The sequence below is a fragment of the Perognathus longimembris genome, chromosome 19 (assembly GCF_023159225.1).
Source record: "Perognathus longimembris pacificus isolate PPM17 chromosome 19, ASM2315922v1, whole genome shotgun sequence".
NCBI lineage: Eukaryota > Metazoa > Chordata > Mammalia > Rodentia > Heteromyidae > Perognathus > Perognathus longimembris.
In genome coordinates this window covers 32,770,098-32,790,852 of record NC_063179.1, presented here as the reverse complement: position 1 = coordinate 32,790,852, position 20,755 = coordinate 32,770,098, and the positions used below count along the sequence as shown (strand labels likewise).

The 20,755-nt window shown below is 38.5% G+C and overlaps 1 protein-coding gene across 4 annotated transcripts in view; it reads left to right on the top strand.

Moving 5' to 3' along the window:
- Plpp1 (phospholipid phosphatase 1) overlaps nucleotides 1-20,755 on the top strand; it is an 87,500-nt gene that overhangs the window by 61,269 nt on the left and 5,476 nt on the right. For all 4 annotated transcript variants that reach the window (XM_048368515.1, XM_048368518.1, XM_048368516.1 and 1 more), the window contains one exon: nucleotides 18,191-18,248. In XM_048368515.1, coding sequence (XP_048224472.1) covers nucleotides 18,191-18,248 — 58 coding nt within the window. The remainder of the gene's footprint in view (nucleotides 1-18,190; nucleotides 18,249-20,755) is intronic.

Genomic DNA, 20,755 nt, shown 5'->3' with positions numbered 1-20,755 from the left:
TCAGCTCCTGAGATTCGATCCTCTGCTTCAGTTATTTGGGACTGTAGGCTAGCTACTTGATTTAGAATCTCTTTTCCTTCTGACTGGACTTTCCTGATGATTTCCATGTCCTTGCTATACTTATCTCTTAGGTCCTGCATGGACTTCTTTACTTCATTAACTTCATTAATTTGGTTTTGAGTGCTGTTTCTCAAATATTTTAGCTGGGTAACTATCTTTTCGTTTGTCTCTTGAAGTTCAATTATCTTTCTATTTGTCGAGGCTATGAAATTCTCCATTAATTTTTGCTTTGCCTCCTAATGCTCTAGAATAGTTGACTGAAGAGATTCAAACTTCTCATTTATCATTTTTATCAGTAGACTTTGTAGAGCATTTTGAGGGTTCTCTTCTATGTCTTTGATTGACTGCTTTGCTTCCTGCTTGTTTTCAGTGGGAGATGAGACTCCATTGTTTGCCATCTTTGTTGTGTTTATTCTGTCCATTTGGATTGGGAATGCCAATCTACAAGCACTTGTGAGCACCGTTTAAGACCCAAAGCAGACCCTACCGAGCACTGTTGTGTAAATCTTACAAGTTCACAATTATATACAGATACCTTGTATACCTGTGTATAAAATTAGATTTGGTGTTCCTAAAGAATACAATTCTGATATAACAACCAGTCCTGATCCCTGTATTCAGTAGTTACTTATTTACTGTTAAAACCCTATGAGCAATTTTTGTTCTTATATTACATTCTTTTTGGACTGGCTGGCTTTGTCTTTGAACCCCTTTGATTCTCTCTGATTGAGCCAGGATATCCTCTATCCAATAACCAGGGGTCACTGGAATCTGGATGTCCTGGAAGTAAGTCAGGAGGGTAAGTTAGAGGTAGTAAGGAGAATAGAGTAAAATGTATGGGGGTGGGTGATGATTTGGTTTAGTTTCAGTGATGTGGAAATGTGGAGAAGAGTAGAATCAGTAGAAAGAACAAGGTTAAAATGATAGACAATGGAGTATTAGCAGAAAAGAGTGGAAGTATTATTCATAGGAAAATAAATTTTTAAAGAAAGGGAATGTGAAGAGAGAGATAAAGAAAAAATAGTGGACAACAAATGCATAAAAGAGAGAAAAGTTATTAAAAAAAGAAAAAAACTTGATAAAAAGCTTGATAATACAAATAGGTAAAAATGTAAAACAAAAAACCAATGACGTTTCAGAAATAAAAAAAAATGCTTAAAAATGTTTTGAAAAAAAAATGGAGTCTTCCTTGTTTGGATGGGCTTTCTACAGTCCCTGGTTTCCTTGCTATGGTCTGCAGTCTATTTTGCTGCTTGGTTGGTTTGACTTACTTTCAGTTTGCAGGGGTTGGATCTGCTCTGACCCCTCTCCCCTGTTAGTGAAATCCTGGGGCTTTGTGGTTCACACGGCTTGCAGGTAGGCCTTGGGAGTCCACTGTAGATGGGGACGTGAACAGTCTTGGGAACCATGGCTCCTTCCATCTTCTGTGGGGCCGCTGCCTTTAATGCCTGGCTTTGAATAGGCTGTGGACTCAGCAGGGCGGGGTACCTCTGGCCTGGTTTACCTGGCTGAGAGTAGCTTGCCTCGGGGAGGGTCCTCCCTCCTGGGCGGCCTCCTGGGCAGAGCTGGCTATGGAATTCAGCTCTGTTTTGGGCTGGGAATTGGGCTTCCTCTGTGACGGGACTGTTTATCTGTCTTGGGAACTGTTTGTTTTCCCATCTGGTTGTTCCGTGCCACCGGTAGCTGCTCAATGCTTTCGATTTTAGTTTAGAAATTCCAGCAGGCAGGGCAGGGCACCTCTGGCTGAGTTCACACGAGTGTGTAAGCCGCAGCCCAGGACGAGCCTCCCACCTTGGCAGGGGGCGTTCTCCTTGGCAGAGATGGCTCTCACTAGTCGGTCCCCCTTGCCCATTTCAAAGATGGCTCCTTTGTCCTCGCTTTCCCCATACCCACTTTAGTTCCAGTCTGGTCTAACCCTATGCCAGTGTCAAAGATGGCGCTTTGCTCTGGTGGTGGGGGAAGGGTTACCTTCAAAGAGCTGCTCTGTGGGCACGAGTGAGAATGTCTTTCGCAGGGTACTCATGCTTTCTCTGCTATTTCAGCCCATTCGTGCTCAGCCTGTGATCCGTGTGTGTCTGCCGCCTTCTGGAGGATTTCTCCCTGGTTGCCATTGTGTGCTTTAGGTGGACGGAGTGCAGGCTGTTGTGCCGGCACTGGTGTGGCAGCGGGTTGCCGCCCGAAGCCCAAATCTGTGTTTTCAGGCCAGCAAAATCGATTTTTCCTTTCTGACCAGAATCCTTGTACTGTTATAACTTACTTGGGCTGTCTTTCTAGGGGTAAAATTTTCCCTGGAGTGGGAAAACTGCAATGTCTGAGGGAGCTCAAGGCTCTGCTCCTCCTCCACCGTCTTCCCGGAAGTCCTCTCAAGGATCATTTCTATAGCTTGTTGCTAGGGAGAATCCACTGTTGTGTAGAGTACTAAAATCCAAACAACTTGGAAATTCCATCTCACCCCATTTAGACTGGCGAACCATTTGCATTTGAACAGTGACAAATGCTGGCAGGGTTGTGGGGACAAAGGAACCCTACTGCACTGCTGGTGGGAATGTAAGCTAGTACAATCACTCTGGAAAACATTCTGGAGGTTCCTCAAAAAGCTAAACATAGACCTTCCCTATACCACTTCCAGCCATACCACTCCTAGGCATTTACCCTGAACATCATGAACCAGGATATGATAAGGACATTTGCACATCCATATTCATTGCCACCCTATTCACAGTAGCCAAGATATGGAACCATCTCAGATGGCCCACAATAGACGAGTGAATCCAAAAAATAGGGTACCTATATACAATGGAATTTTACACAGCCATTAGAAAGAATAAAATAATGTCATTTGCAGGAAAATGGATGGAACTAAAACAACTCATGTTAAGTACGGTAAGCCAAGATCAGAGAGACAGCAGCACATGTTCTCTCTGATACGGAAGTTAGATCTAAAATACACTGGGATCTGACAAATTACACAGGATTCTAGATACAATGAGACCAAAAGAGGATAGCCTTAGGAGCGAATCACAAAGGTGCAATGCCTATGTGCTCTTCACAATAAAATAAAATAAAATAATATGTACTGAATGCCTATGTGCTCTTCACAATTAAATAAAATAATATGTACTGAAGTGAACTCCTAAGACATGGAAACAAAAGACTTTAAAAAATGTTTTTTTCTTCTGACGATTCTGTATCTTTACCTTATATATGGTATATATATGATTTATCTTCAGGAGGGGAAAGTACAGGACTTGAGGAAAAAGGGTGAAAAAGTGCAGCAGTAGCATACTGAACATTGATTAAACTGAACTATACAGCCCATGGGTGGAGATGGGAGGGAGTGAATGGGAGAGAAGAGGGAACAGATAACGCTGTACAAAAGAAAATGTACTCATTACCTGACTCATGTAGGAAAGCCTCTGTATATCACCTTTATAATAACAATAAAGTAAAATAAAGAAATAAAACAAAAAGCTGTAAAAGTTTTTTTTTTTTTTTTTGTAAATTGTAGTTACTCAAGAGGCAGAGTCAGGAGAATTACGTCCAAGGCCAGTTTAGAAAAAGTCAATGAGACCCTATCTCAAAAACAAACCAAGTGTGGTAGTGCACAGCTGTGGTCTCAACTTCTCAAGAGGTGGAGGTGAAGGATTGGGGATAAAGGTCTTTTCAGGCAAAGTTAGTGTGAGGCCCTAACTGAAAAACAAACAAAACAAAAGGACTGGATCATGCTCAAGTGGTGGAAAGTACCAAGTTGAATCCCCAGTCCAATAACCAAAACAACAAACATACAAAGTCAGACTGGTGGCCCATGGCAATAATCCATACTTGGGAAGGCTTGAGGCAGGAGGATTGTGAGGCCAAACCTGGGCTATAAAACAGTGAAACCCTAACACAGTGAAATAACAGCATCATCATCAACAACAACAACACACACACACACACACACACACACACACACACACACACACTAATGAAAACTGCTTTTATGGATTTAAATCACAAAGGAAAATAAAAATTGGATATAGATACTCATCTTATAATGGGATAATCTGATAAATGCATCATACATTGGGAATATTATAAGTAAAAATAATAGGCCTATCCAACATCCCTCTTGATTGTATGGCTGACTAGGAATTGTGGCTCACTACCACTGCCCAGAATTTCAGAATATTGTCAGGAGATTGTATCATTAGTCATATATTGAAAAGATCAAAATTCAAAGTATAATTTCTATTTAAAGCTTAATGAGTATTGCTTTCATGCCATGGTCAAGCTGAAAATCTGCATATTAAACCATTATAATAATGACATCTGAAGACTTTATTTGATCTGCTTTTAAAAAATTCCTTCCTTCCTCCCTCTCTCCCTCTTTTCCTCTTTTGCTTCCCCCTCCTCCTTCCCTTCCCTCTTCCTTCCCTCTTTTTCAGTACTAGGGTTTGAACTTGGGATCCACATACTTGTTAGGCAAGTACTCTACTGCTGAGCCATGCTTCCAGCTGATTATTAAATAGCTTTATTGACTTATAATTCACATACCCTAAAATTGTAGTGAATATTTTTCTATGACTAGTGTTCCCCAAGATAAACCTTTGAATAATTTCCATTACTCCAAAAGTTAGTTCCTGAGACTTTGCAGTCAATTCTACACTGCCTAGATCTAGTCTTTTTGTCCTTTCAGTGTTTTTAGAATGTTGTGTCAGGGGGAGCATATGGTGAGAACTTTGTTGTGTTTGCTTTCTTTAACTTAATGTCTTAGTTTTGTGTTTCATCCATGTTGTTTATTTTTAGTCTATTTCTTTCTTCTTCTCTGTCTCCCTACCCCTTTCTCTTTCTGTCCCTCCCTTTCTCCCTCATTGAGAAAAGATAGCACTATGTAGCTCCCGTTGGCCTTGAATTATCTGTGCAGCTTTAGGTTACTCATGATTCTTCTATCTCTGTCTCTGGAGTATAACTTTGCTACCATTCTAAGAAGCCATCCAACTTCCATAGTGATTGTACTCTATCTTTGTTAAAGAACAAAGCAAGAATGTTTTAGTGGCCCAGTTGCTTCTGTTCCTTGCATCTTTTTTTGTCAGTCCTGGGGCTTGAACTTGGGGCCTGGGCACTGTCCCTGAGCTTCATTCTGCTCAACGCTAGCACTCTACCACTTGAGCCATAGCAGCACTTCTGGACTTTTCTGTTTATATGGTGCTGAGGATGAAACCCAGGGATTCATGCATGCTAGCTAGGCAAGCACTCTATCACTAAGCCATTTTCCCAGCCCTCCTTGCATATTTGATACTAGTCAGTTTTATTTTATAGAGTATTGTTTTGGTATCTCAGGATGATTTTAATTTGTATTTATTGTGTTTTGAGCATTTTTTCTTGTGCTTTTTGGTCCATTTAGCTGTTTTCATCTGTGAAATGGCTATTCAACTCTTTAGCCCATTAAAAAAAGGGGATAGCTTATTTTACTAAGTTTTTAAGAGTTCATTATATATTTTGAATAACTGTCCTTTGTTAGATATGTTTTGAAAGGCTTTTCTCAACAAGCTGTTGCATGCCTTTCATTTTCTTATTGTTTGTTGAAGCTTAGAAGTATAAGATGTTGATGAAACTTAATTTACCTTTTCATGATTTGTATTTTTAGTGTTTCAAGAAATCTTTACTTGTCTGAAGATTGTAAATATTTTTTCATATGCTTTCTCTCATAAATCCATTATTATTATTATTATTATTAATTTGCCAGTCCTGGGGCTTGGACTCAGGGCCTGAGCACTGTCCCTGGCTTCTTTTTGCTCAAGGCTAGCACTCTGCCACTTGAGCCACAGCGCCACTTCTGGCCTTTTCTATATATGTGGTACTGAGGAATCGAACCCAGGGCTTCATGTATATGAGGCAAGCACTCTTAATGAGGTACTTAATGAAGTCTTAATGAAGTACTATTAATGCTTTTACTTTGTTCTTCATTTAAATTTGCTTTGTCCATTGTACAACTTTTGTGTTTTCTTTGCTGGAATTTTGATTGAATTGCTTTAAATCTATATCAATTATGACAAATGGTAATCTTAACATTAAGATTTCCAAGTCATGAATACGGTATATCTCCTCGTTGATGATTTTCTTTTAGTTTGTCTTGTCAATATGTTTAGTAGTCAGTGTACGGGTACAGTGTCTTTGTTACCTTCTCCTCATTGCTTTGACAAAATGACTGTCATAAACAGTTTAGACTAAAGATTTATTTCAGCTCAGTCCATGTTCGTTGTCATTGGGTTGTTGAACCAAACATCATGGTGGCAAGAATGAATCATACAGGAGCTTCATTATCTCATAGTAGATAGGAAACAGGGAAAGCAACTGGAGGACAGGGATAAATGTTAAAGCTACACACCCTGTAGCCTACTTCCCTCTGGGTAGGCACTACCACCTATAATTTCCACAGCCTCTCAAAATGGTGCCACTAGTGTGAACTTGAAACCAAGTGTTTAACAACTGGAGCCTGAGGGGGTATTTCAAATTCAAACCATTACATACACATGTTTTAAAATACCATACTGAGTTCTTAATGTTTCTTGATTACATTGTAAAAAGAGTGTGTGTGTGTGTGTGTGTTTGTGTGTGTGTATGTTAGTGTATATATACTTTTAAGTTCCAGTTGTTTTAGATTGTGGAGAAATACAGTTGGCTTTTATTTTTTTTCTCATGTCCTATAATCTTGGTAATTTAACAAAATTATTACTTCAGGTATAACTTTTATTGGTTCCTCAGGTTTTCATCTCCCATTCACATGTTCTGAGAATAAAGAGAATTCGAGTTCTTTTTCTTTCATTGTAGCCTTTTATTTCTTTTCTTTGTCTTACACCGGCTAAGACCTGTATTACAAAAGTTGATGTGATTACAGCAGATACATGCTTGAAGAGAATATATGTTTTATCCACATACATTATAAACTCAGAAAAATAGTGTTGGCATCTTGAAGTTTAGGTAAATTAACAAGAAAGTCAGTGAGTGGATCTAATGATTGGGATGTGTGTAAATCTCTGGTGAGGAACTTTAAACACACAAAGTTTCAAAGTAGTACGGAATGAAGGATTTGGAACTCAGGTTACTGTTATGTGTTATGTGCTTCCGCATGAAGTAGTCTTTACCTTAGGTCTTCCAGCAACAAATTCTCAGCTTTTGTTTGCCTGGAAATGTCTTTTACTTTTTACTTCATTTTTCAAACAATAACTTTACTGGATATAACTTTTTGTAGTATTTTTTTCTCATACAGTGAATGTGTTATTGCTCAGTATTCTGACTTCCATTATTTCTGAAGAAAGAGGTGCTGTTGATCATGTTTCATCCTCCTATGTGTGGCGCATTTTGTTTTCTCTCTAAATCTGTTTTGTGTTGCCATAACAATATCATAGAGCAACTTAAACAGGATTTATAAAAATTCATAGTTTTGGAGGCTGGGAAGATCAACAATGTGTCATGGCATTGAGAAAAATATTACATGGCATTTGTGTGGTAGGAGATGGAATAGGATGGGAGGGATTAGGGAGAGAGGAATGTAAAGCGGGAAGAAGAGAGAAAATGAACAAATGAAAGAAGACAGTAGAATTCATCTCATCCTTGGTGCTGCATAATATCATCAAAGTTCATTCATGAGGACAGTCCTCATGACATAATCACCTCTTAAGGTCTCACCTCTCAACACTGTTGTCTTGGAAATTAAGCTCTAACATGTGAACTTTGAAAGACACATTCAAACCATAGCAGAGTGATATGCTTCAGTTATGTAGTAGATAGGCATTTTACTTTTTATAAACTGAGAAGCCATTTCCAAATTACTTACTCCAGTATACATTCCTACCAGCAGAATGGGAGAATTTGAGTTATTATAAATTATTTGCATTGTTGCCATTGAGTGGGGAGGATCTTGTGTGTGTGTGTGTGTGTGTGTGTGTGTGTGTGCGTGTGTGTATGCACATGTGTGTGTATATGCACACATATGTGTGCCTTTCCCAACAGTACTGAGGTTTGAATTTAGGGCCTGGGCACTATCCTTTAGCTTTAGCCTTTTCACTCAAGGCTGGAGCTCTACCACACACTCCACTTGTAGGTTTTTACTGGTTAATTGGAGATCAGAGTCTCATGGACTTTTCTTCCTAGGATGGCTTCAAACCGTGATCTTCAGATTTCAGCCTCCTGAGTATCTAGGATTACAAGAGTGAGCTGCCACTGTCCAGCTTCATGGCTGAAAATTTTAATAGTAGCATTTTAATATTTGATAGTATGTTTAACTTGCATTTCTCTAATTACTGTGGTATTGATCTTTTCTATATACTTACCATTATTATATCCTTATTTTCATAAACTTTCATCCATTTAAGAAATTATTTTCTTATAATCAAACAGCTTTTTAAGAGTTCTTTTTATATTTTTTCCAAGTCTGTTATATCAGTTATATATTTTGTTTCACTTTTTCCCCCTAATCTGTGGCTTAGCTTTTAATTTTCTTAAGAGAAAGTAGTGCCTTTTGAGGAACAAATGTTTTAGCTTTTGATTAAATTTGTTTAAACTTTACACTTTTACTTTAGGCCTTTTATTCCTATGTAAGAATTTTTTTTGAAAGGGTGACACTAATTAAAATGCATTATATTCATAAACTGCTTTGTTACATAGCACCTCCTTTGTACAACTAAAGATAAGAAAAGATTAAGAAAAAAAATTTCTTAACCTAAAGTCACAAAGAATTTCTTCTATTTTTCCATAAGTTTTATACTTACGAATTTTATACTGAATTGTTCAGTGGTTTGTACTAATGTGGGGATCTTGCTTCTGTAGATCTGTATATGAAAAGCATAGGAAGGAAAAAAGAAAGGGCCAGAAAGTGTTCTGTGTCCCCTAGTCAGAAGGATCCTATTTGGGTGGTAAATGTCACCTTTATTATTATTATTATTATGTGTAAAATAAATTGCTAGGTGAGGTACATTGTAAGCATGTTTTAAATTATGAATAAAATTGAGAACACTTTCCAATTATATATGTTCTTGATGAAAATTAATTTCAGTTGCATATCTTTAAAACCTTTCTTCTATTAGTGTCTAAATTTTTTAAGGTTAACATTGTTTACTTAAGAACCACTAATGTGGGAGTTTAGTATTTCCTTATCTGGTGTAAATACACAGACCATTGCCTTTTAGCTCCCCTCCCTTCTTCCCTCCTTCCCTCCCTCCCTTTCTTTTGTTGTTGTTGTTGTTGTTTTCCCTTTCCCCCTTTCTCTTTTTCTCCCTCCCTTTCCCTCTTTCCCTTTCATTTCCTTTCGATTGTACTTGAACTCAAGCCCTTTACTGCTTGAGCTGCTTTTAGCATTCTGTAACATAGTATGGAAAGTAGTATGTCCCATTTTTATGAAAGAAGCATCTTTAACACAGTGAAAATTAACATCTTAATTTTGATCCCAGAAACTGTAATAATGGAAGTAGGGTCTCAACTTCAGGATTTTGGTTCTCATTTTGTACTTTTCCACTAAATCCTATGGCTATGTCTTGAGTAATATCTCTCCTGGTCTAATCACCAAACAAACAGTAAAACTCACCTTTTACTCTTAGCCAAGGCATCTAAGAAAGTCATTGTTGTGATTAAGGTTGCTTAATTGAAATTAAAAGAAGAAATTTTAGAAAAATGTGATTTCCATCAGTGATTCCAGAATGATTCAGTTGTTGCCAGTCATAGAGATATATAATATTGGTCCATAACTGTGGCTTTGCTTGCTGTTCTATTGTGGAATATAGTGTGACTGGACACAGACTTTCCTACTACTTTTCTCTTGAAATTTAACATTCAGGAAGCCCCAAAAAATGTAAAAACATTTCAGTCTAAACATCATCTATAGCTTAGAATTGTCTCCTCTTTTGATTTATTTGCTTTCATAGCCTGCTACCAAATACATTTTTAATTATAAAATTACAATGCTTGTCCTGGGAGGGAAGGAACATAAGCACCCCAAATGAGGCATTTTTGTTAACTGTGTAGATGAGTCAGAGTTACATGTTAGGATGAGAATATCCTGCAATTGTAGTCTTGTTTGCCACACTGATTTTCTTTCTTTCTCCTCACCTTTTTTTTTTTTTTTTGAACGTGTGCACTCTTGTACTGAGTCTGTTGTCGCTGATATCATAAAACTTTTACTGGACTTCAACTGTGATAGTCCTTGGGTTCTAAACATAAAAGGAACAGGAATGAACTTTAATGGAATGCTTATTAATTTAGTATCTAGACTTCTATGCACTGCTTAAAATTAGTATTTGAGAGTTTTCTATGGATTCCAAGAGTATATTGTTACAGAGCGCCATTTCTTATGCCAGGTGAATATCAGGAGAATATTTGAGCTTGTAGTTCAGAACCGTAGCTCCCTTCTGAGTCAAACTTCTTTAGACTAGTGGTTTGTTAGAATAATCTAGTGGGTTTGTTAAAACATATCAAGTGTGGTTCTGTTAGGTAGGGAACAGGTTTTCAGATACCGCTATTGATCTTGGCACCACACTTTGGGAACCACTGCCGTAGGTCACATAGAATGGGACCTCATATGGCATCTTTCTCAAGATATAGGGTCTTGTATTTATCTTGTTTGACATGAGAATTGCAGAATGTGTACAGCTAACTGGTTTGCTTGTGATAGTACCTATAGAAACCTTTTGGCTGCTTTTAAGAGATTTACTTTTTCCCCTTGCTTTTAAGTTTTTTTCTTTCCCTTCCTTTCCCCCTTTCCTCTCTCTTTCTCCTCCTCAATTTCCTCCTTCTTTTTCTCCCTTCTCTCTTCTTCTTTCCCTCTCCCTCTCCTTTTTCTTTTTTCTCCCTTCACATTCTCTCTTCCTCCTCCTCCCCCCCTGCCTTTTTCCTCTTCCTCGCTCTTCCTCTTCTATCTTCTTCTATCTCCTCTCCTCCTAACCTCTTCATTCCCCCTCTCCTATTCTTGTTTGTGCTGGGATGAGTCAAAATGGGACTTTGTATATGCGATACCACTGAGCTTTATCCACACTTTAAAATTATGTCTTTTAAGTGTAAATGTAAATGTTTCTGATCAGTTCTGGGTGATTGATCTCCTGATCTCCATCTCTGTGAATCAGAGAGCAAAAATAAAGTTGTTTGGATTATAGTTGCCTTGTATCATTTTGATGTCTAATAGCAATATGTATGCTTGCCCACATGAAACGGTTTCTCTTTTTTAAGTGTGACCTCCCCCCATGTTTGAGTATATGTCTTGCATAAGACAAGGAAAATTATCTATATGAAACCTGTGGAAACCCATTATAATGTGGCTGGTGCCTTCTAGGTACTTAAGTGCCTGGTAAAACTTGCTAGAGCAACATCTACATAGTTTAAGTGTAAATATTAATGAGTAACCTTTTTAATTTCCAAAATATTAATTTGTTTAGACTTATTGTCTTTTTCATGCATGGGTAGTAACCAGGAACCTTCTGCATCTATATGGAAATATCTACATATACAGTGAGGTAGAGGAATGATTTAAAATTATTTTTCACTTTGTAAGAAGAGAGCCTTAGTTGTTATATTTTAAAATAGAATGACTTAAAAGGTCATTGTTGTACATACCTATAATGCAAATACTTGAGAGGCAGAGATCAGTAGGATTCTATGTTACTAAGTCCCTCATCTCAACCAATATGCCACATGTGGTGATATGAATCTATCATCCCAGCTACATGAGATCTAGATAGTAAGATTATAGTTTGAGGCTAGCCTCAGGGAAAAATCATGAGACTATCTGAAGAATAAAGTGAAAGGGGGCTAGGAATGTGGCTCAAATGGTAGAGTGCCTCCCTACAAAGACACAAGACCTTGAGTTCAAACTCAATACCACCACACAGGCAAAAAAACAACCAACCAAACAAAATGAAAATACACACACACACACACACACACACACACACACACACACACACACACACACAGATTAATGACTCTTTTTAGTTTCCCTGTTAGGCATGTCTTACAGTTCTTGTGCTGTGATCACTGTGGGAACTGCCAAGATACCTGTGCTGTTCTTATGGTGCTTACGATGAAGATGGATGTGTTTAGAGATGAAGTGGCTGATGGAAAGTGATCTAAGATAAATTTCCACATGAAATCAAAGAATGAGTAGCTGGATTCTAGTTCAAGAATAAGTAAGATTTCAACTGTAGATTTTAATCTTAGCTACTCAGGAAGCTAAGAGCTGAGCATTGTTTTTCAAAGCTAGCCTGGGCAGTATCTCCAGTTAACCATCAAAAGCCAGAAATGGAGTTGGCTGAAGTGGTAGAGGGATATCCTTGAGTAAAAAAGGTTAAGGAGCCAGATGCCAGTGGCTGATGTCTTTAATCCTAGCTACTCTGGAGACTGAGATCTGAGGACTATGGTTCAAAGCCAGTCTGGGTAGGAAAGTCTGTGAGATTCTTATCTCTAATTAACCACCAGAAAACCAGAAGTGGTACTGTGGCTCAAGTAGTAGAGCACTAGCCTTGAGTTGAATAGCTCAGGGACAGTGCCCAGGCCCAAAGTTCAAGCCCCACTACTGCCAGAAATTAAAAAAAAAAAAAAAAGAACATAGTTAAGGAACAGTGCCTAGTCCCTGAGTCTCAGTAACAGTATACACACACACCAAAAAAAGACTTCAGTGTGTAGATTTGGAGTGAAATAATATCTCAGTTCAGGGAGCCACATGATCAAAGGCTGGATGTTTAGAGTATTCAGATTTGGGAGTTTGGAGTAGTACTCTAAGGAGCATGAACTTATGCTGTAGATAATGAAGTGTAAAGACTAGTTGGGAGAATATAGTGCTAATCCAGGTGTGAGATAATGAATAGCTGAAGGGGTACAGAACTCAGCAACTTGCTTTTAGAGAGTAAGATTCTTCTGATGTCGAAGACCAGAGTGCAGGTAAGGAAAGCAGTAACTCAACTGCTTTAAAGGGTACAGCAATTTCTCATACCCACATGCCACCAGCCTTGCCTGGACCAACTGAAGTTTCTTAACAGCAGCTTCCTGACCCCTAGTGCCTGAATATTGACTTGAATTTCTATGATGTTCTCTATTGAGCAGGCAAATAGCAAAATTTTCATGGAATTTTTGATGCTTTTTTTGGAGACAGGTTTGGAAAACAGTAAAGTTTAATAAGATTACTGTTCTTATATATAATAAACTTATATACACTGGAAAGCAAGATTATAGGAATCGTTATCTTCTTTTTTGTTTGTGTTATATTAACCATTAATTTTTTATGTAATCTATTGCAATGGTAATGCTTTGCAGCTGAAGTAACATTTTGAAAACTTAAGAATAAGATTTGCTTTTTGATGGGTAAAATGCTTCTTTAAAAATTTAAGAGATCTTCATACAGGCAGTGGATTCAGGTGATACTTAAACCTTTTCTCCTTGTTATTGTTGTATGTTACTTGCTTAGACTTGAAAAAATTTACAACAAAACATAGCTACTATTATGTCATTATGGACATTATTTGCTCAACCAATCTGGCTTCCCTTAAGTACAATGTATAAAGGATTTGGGGGCATTTTGTATGCATTATTAAAAATGCTTGCCTTCCCCGATGTGTTGAGACAGTGCACTAAGTTCTGTTTATTTAGCCTGGGATTTCTGAGTGAAGGGTGATCATGACAGGATGTTGACTGTACCTCCTAATGTTTCTGTTCCTGGGCTTTGAAGATAAAGTTGAAATTTCTAACAGCTATGTGGAGAAAGTACTTTAGGGATTTAGGTGTAAAAATCAAATAAAAATGTGCTGAGCACCTACTGAATGTGTGATGACTGGGAAAAGTGTTAGGGTATTAGATGTGATCTCGTTTAAGGTATTTACCAACAATTTTCCTTTTGTTTCTCTGTATATTGATTTTTATTTTAAAAATGATGTACTAACAAAGTACACCCAAGGCTATTAAAAAGTCTTGTTCCTCTTGCTCCAACTTTTGATATAATGGAAGGAGAAGATTCAGTAGGAAATGATTTTTACCTAAGGAACTTGGTGTATAGTTGATAAATTTGAATGCAAGTAGGGCTTTTTTCCTTGGAATAACTGCAGTGTGTGTGTGTGTGTGTGTGTGTGTGTGTGTGTGTGTGTGTGTGTCTGTCTGTCTCGGGTGGGTGTGGCAGGGGGTCCTTAGGGCACTTTCCCTGAGCTTTGTGTGGACGGCTAGCATTCGGTCACTTGAACCACAGCTCTACTTCCAGCTTTTTGGTGCTTGATTGGAGATAAGAATCTCACTGACTTTCCTGCCCAGGCTGGCTTTGAACTGTGATCCTCAGATCTCAGCCTCCTGAGTAGCTAGGATTACAGGCATGAGCCCCTGGCACCTGGCTCTATAGTCTGTTTTTTTAAGGAAAGATTTCATGGAGGAATCAGTGGCTGAATTGACTCTTGAATAATATTTATGGAAAGAATGTGGGAAGCTTAGTCTAGGAGAGAGGATGAACAAGTACAGCATGAACATGTCAGGAACTAAATAGTTTGTTAGCAGATGATGGCTCTGGAGAAGTTGGCAGGGCTTAGAGAGGTCTGTTACTCTATGCTCAGCAGTTTGTTCTAATGAAGGGCGTGAAGCACAAGCAAAATGATCCTGTTTTGTTTTTATATTTGCAAAACATATTTAGCTGTCCTTTCCATAATTATAGTCTAAATGTACTAGAATGGCAACCTTAAAGATTCCATGATGGGAATTGTTATTTTAATAGCAAGAACTGGGGTACTTTTCTGCTTTTGTCTACTGAGTAGAGAGCTCTTAAGGGAGGTATTGAGGCACGGTGCTAGTCCTTATGGTTATGTGAGCTGCAGTGATGTCACCTGGTCTATCTGAAAGGAACAAGAGTGACCTGTCTTGCAAGCTTCCTAGTGAACAAAATAATTTGACAGCTCTTTGGGTTTTGGCCTCTTCTCTTCTTACTGTTGTTATCTGCTTTAACTTGTACCTAAAGATACTTTCCTTGCTCTCTTGGTTCTGGTGACTAGAAATTCATGATTTCCTGGTCTGTAGGAAGGTTAAACATTGGCAGACTAGTTGCAGGTTACATAAACACACTATTTGAAAGCCATCTCTTCCATCTTAGTTTTCAGATTTACATTTAGCCTGCTTGGCTGGTGCTCTACCACTTTAAACCACACCTCCAGTCTGGCTTTTTTTCTGCTTAATTTGAAGATGAAGTCTCTTGTACTTTTCTGCCAGGGTTGGCTTTACACTGTGATCTCTCAGATCTCAGCTTCCTGAGAAACTAGGATTATAGTCTTGAGCCAATGGCAACAGCTGTTTTGTGATTTTTTTTTTTCCCCTTAACTTTTAAGAATGGAGAGGCCTAGGAAAAAGAAACTTTGGTTGTGGAAGAAGACAAAATTGATGATCAGCCAGGTTCCTTGTAATATAATCTTCCTATAAGCCCTCAAATGCTAAGAAGAAACGCTTTATATTGGTTGATTTCTGATGGATTTGGTTGTCTTTGTAATTTATAAGGTAGGTTGAACATGGATTAGATGTTGGAGTACAGAAGAGGAGGAGGAGAAGGAATACGATTTGGAGTGGGTGAATAGTTATGGATTCTCTGAGGACTGTGATACTGGGGTTCAGGCTGAACTTAATCACTTTCCTAGGAGAAAGGGGTATTCTATGTGACAAATGCTGGTCCTGGGCCTTGAACTCAGGGCCTGAGAGCTACCCCTGAGCCTCTTTGTGCTTAAGGCTCATGCTCTACCATTTGAACTACAGTGCCACTTCTGGTTTTTCCTGAATCTTTTATTGGAGATGAGTCTCATGGACTCTCCTTGCCAAGGCTCGCTTTGAACTGCAGTCTTTAAATCTCAGCGTCTTGCGTAGCTAGGATTATAGGTGTGAGCTGCTGGCACCTGGCTAATTAAGTTTGCCATTTTAATAGAAATTCACAGTAATGTAGTAAAGGCTAATGCACTTGATTATTTAAGGTTGCTTATTGTTTACAGACCATTCCCCAGAATTAATGCAGCATCGTTTTGAAGGACCTTTCTTTTTTTTTGGTGGGGGGGGTGTGGGGTTTGAACTCTGGGCCTGGGCACTATTCCTGAGCTCCTTAGCACAAGGCTAATGCTCTACCACTTGAGGCAAAGTGCCAATCCTGGCTTTCTGGTGGTTAGTTGAAGTTGAGTCTCATGGACTTTCCTGCCCCAGCTGGCTTTGAACTGTCACTAGGATTACAGGTGTGAGCCACCATTGCCTGGCTATTTTCATTTTAATAGAAATAAAAACCCATATTACCTGATCTGTTTGATAAGTTACTATGGATGAAGACTTAAAAACCAAGATTGAATAGTTAGCCCTTTGTTTTTAATCCCCGTCAAAATCATAGGCAGACTTTGTGGCTAGTTCTATATTGAATAAAAAATGTGTTTATATATTCAGAATAAAGAATTGATTTTGTTTGTACTTGACTAAATTATACTAGATTGAAGACCGTTAAAAACTAGTTTTGAGTTTATGATTTTGTACTATAAGGTGAAGGAACTAAACTAAATGGCTTGACTTTGAAAATATTTCTATGATCATGGTTATGTTGGCTCAATGGCTTTTGACAATCTCTGAAGTTGTTTCTTTCAGTTCATCAGCGTAGTTTATTGAAATTAACCATAAAATACACAGAACTCTGCTGTAATTATCTGATTTAAAATAGAGATTTGTTTTGATCAATTCTCTGTAGCCAGATATAAGGCTAAAAAGTGATTTTTTTCTTTAAAATATATAATGGTCAAAATAATCAGGTTTAATTATATAATTTCTGGATGACACAGGAAACTAGAAGGTTCACTGTGTTGAGAATATATCTGACTTGCAAAAAGACAAAGCTCTTGGTTTAGATTTTTCTCTAGAGCCACCATCAACATGTATTTAATTACTCATTACTTCCCCACTCACTACACACACACTTTTTGATATGAGCCTTCTCTTCTCTGAATTCAGCATCTTTTGAATAAGACATAATCCTTTTGAATAAGACAGAGTATAGTAAGTACAGTGTGTGTATTCATATTCTTTTTTTTTTTTTTTTTTTTGGCCAGTCCTGGGCCTTGGACTCAGGGCCTGAGCACTGTCCCTGGCTTCTTCCCGCTCAAGGCTAGCACTCTGCCACTTGAGCCACAGCGCCGCTTCTGGCCGTTTTCTGTATATGTGGTGCTGGGGAATCGAACCTAGGGCCTCGTGTATCCGAGGCAGGCACTCTTGCCACTAGGCTATATCCCCAGCCCTGTATTCATATTCTTGTGTGGAGAAAATAGAAGAAACATTGCAGTGCTTTGCTTGGGTGCTTTCCACACCCTCCACTAACGTGCCCAGCTTCTCGTAGCAGTGGCTAATTCTGTGTAAGCAGAACTTATATCTGCAGTGTTAGCTTTAGTTTTTCTTTTAAGTTATGTAATCACTGTCATTTTTAGGTGTAAAGGTGATGCTCAGAGGTTTGTAGACTATAATAATGAGATATTCATCTGGTTCAGCATTGTCTGTGCACAATTTAAAGGGCAGTAGCAAACAAAAACACTTCATCTGTTTGGAAAGACAAGATACATGCTCATGGAACACACACAAATATATGGATGGAAGAAATGAAGTAACTGAGTAGTTATCATGTTATTTGGGAGCAAATGCTATAGTTGAAAAATAAACCTTAAATATGGGCTTATGAGTTTTTATGTAATAAAGTCAAGGCCACTTATACCAGTTATGGCTTGTCAAGTTATTACTCCTCTGACATCTGAAGAAATGCTTGGCAAGTTTGCTCATGACTCATTGCCCATCTTGGAAGTTTCAATAGAGTGATACTGCTGTGTAGACATCAGCGATCCTGTGTGGACATCTGCCATTAGACCTCTGTACACTCCATAATGTTGTGACAGTTGTCCTCTACCCCCATCCTGAAAATTCTTAAAAGGCGGAGGGACGGAGCATGTGCACTGTGAAGCTATAAGCTTTATGAAATTAAGAATGGTCTAGGGCATGGGTGTGGCTCAGTGATAGAATGCTTGTTAAAGTACACCCAAGGAAGGCCTGCTTGTGCTCTCCAGCCCCACTAGGGGGGGAAGAAAGGAGTAGTGACAGCTTCTAAGAGGAAAATACTGATATTTTCTTCTTTCTCTTTTAGATTGTCCTTCTACTCAGGCCACTCTTCGTTCTCCATGTACTGCATGCTGTTCGTGGCAGTAAGTACTCTGTGCCTACTGATGGTTGGATTATGCGCTACGTGGGTGGCTTCTGTGCATAGGTGTTTCATGCTGCACAGGGCAGGTGAAAGTGAACATATCAGCAAGTCTCTCAAGTTTCCTGCTAAGAATGTGCATCCTTAGACTTGGGCCATTTTTGGAGCCCACACATAGCTTTCTGTGCACCTACAACAGTCACCCCCAATTCCTAACCTCTCAGTGTGGGTTCACTAGTCCTGATATTTACCTTCTGTAGTTTGCTCTCTTGAGTTGAACTTGATTATCAACAGCAAAGCAGCTGTTGTGGCTCCTGTTTTAGCAGTTTTTGTTTTCCTTTCACTTGCTGGACTTTCCTCACACTGCTTTCCACGGGACCAGTTTTTCCACTTCTGGGAGTTGTCTGTGGAACTCCCTGGTCCATTTCTGATGGCTGGCCTATTGAGCAGCCTGGTCATTTGCATGTATGTTATTCTTAAGTTCTCTGAGAGGCCTTAGCAAAGTTTGTACCTATATTTTGCTTGTAAAACTAGAGATGCATGTGTCCCTTTTGGTTGTGTGTGTGTGTGTGTGTGTGTGTGTGTGTGTGTGTGTGTTTGTCTGCAATACTGGGGTTTGAATTCAGGGCTTTATACTTGCTAGGCAAACTCTCTACCACTTGAGCCAAAGTCACCTTAACCCTGGGTGTATATTTTACAGTAATTATTGGAAGACCAAGCTTGAAAACACATTCAAGGAATTTTTAAGGATCAGTTTCAATTGATTTTTTATAATGCTTCCTATTTATATGTTACTTATAAAATTATATGCATCACTGTTTTATGTATGTTGTCAACATTTAGAGGACAAAGAGAGCTTTCTATCCTAACAGATCAAGTATAGGTATTGGCTTCATGAATAGATTCTCATGTAATTTTGTTTCATGTGTATTTGTAGACTTCTATTTTTTCTTTGATCATGTTGATGTATGATTATTTAAGGGTTAAATTAAAAATTCTATCATGTGCAATATTAAGCATAGTCTAAAGGGATTTAATTGGCTTCAGAATTTAAAATCATCTGTACCAGAATCTTATTTGAAAAGCCAAATTTCCTAAGTTAAAACCATGTGAAAGCCAGAAGTTGATGGCTCACACCTGTAATCTTAGCTACTCAGGAGCTGAGATATGGTGATCATGGTTTGAACCCAGCCCAGACAGTAACACCCATGAGACTCTTAACTCCAATCAATCACCAAAAACTGAAGTTGGAGGTGTCGCTTAAGTGGTGCCTGGAGCAAAAAAGCCAAGCAGGAGCTTGAGGCACTGAGTTTGAGCCCCAGTACATGGGGAATAAAACGGTAAAAATTGCAGGTGCCATGTAACATGTAAATTTCTTATCTAGCAATGAAATAAATATCTCCTCTGTATAACTTGTTAGCCAGTTCTAAAAAATTCGGATCCAGAATATCAAGCCATTACAGAATAATTTTTGGCTTTTCCAACAGTCTGGAAATTTTAAGTCTTTCATATCTTATGTTAAATTTTGTAAGGAAGCAACAGAATGCAAACTCAGCAGAATTTAGGGCTTCCTTTTTAACACCTAAATGATTCTGTAGATGTTCCATGAGAAATTTACTTCAAGGTGGCTAACAGCATATGCCATTGTCACATCTCCCATTCATCTTACTAGGAAAATTTGCTTTCCTCATAAAGGGAGCCAATGTACTTTTTGCTCTTTTAAAAATAGGACATGGGGAACGTGAGGCAATGGTGAGAGCAGTCACCATCTCAAGACCTTTCCCCAGAACACCAGTCTGTGACTATACTGAACTATATTTGAAGTGTGGAACCAGACTCACATAGAGACTTGGCAAATCTTGTGACACTGACTTTTATCTTACATTATTGAAAATATTGACTTTCTTATAATCTCTATGAAGAAAAATATCTCTGAGAGGAGACTGCTAATGTCTCTGAACTTTCAAGGCACCTCTTAACAGTCAGAAACTGTTTTTATTGATTACTTTATTGATTACTTAAAGTCTAGTAGGAAGTCTCAGTGATTAGATACAGGTGTGCTAGGTGGATATCCAGGAGCCCGCGAGCAGGACTCACACATACACAAATGGAAAATTACCTCAATCATGATATGGTAAATATAGGACAATGTAAGCCATTTAGAGGTAAATTATGAGGAAATAGTCCAGGTCCATTTTTGTTGTAGCCTTCCTGGAGAAGCCTAACAATGCACTGCCTTTTCCTGAAACTGGACAGCGTAAATATTTTCTTTTTTTTTGGCCAGTCCTAGGCCGTGAACTCAGGGCCTGAGCACTGTCCCTGGCTTCTTTTTTGCTCAAGGCTAGCACTCTACCACTTGAGCCACAGCGCCACTTCTGGCCATTTTCTGTATATGTGGTGCTGAGGAATCGAATCCAGGGCCTCATGTATACGAGGCAGGCACTCTTGCCACTAGGCCATATTCCCAGCCCCATAAATATTTTCTTGATTGGGATATAGTCCCAAATTTTA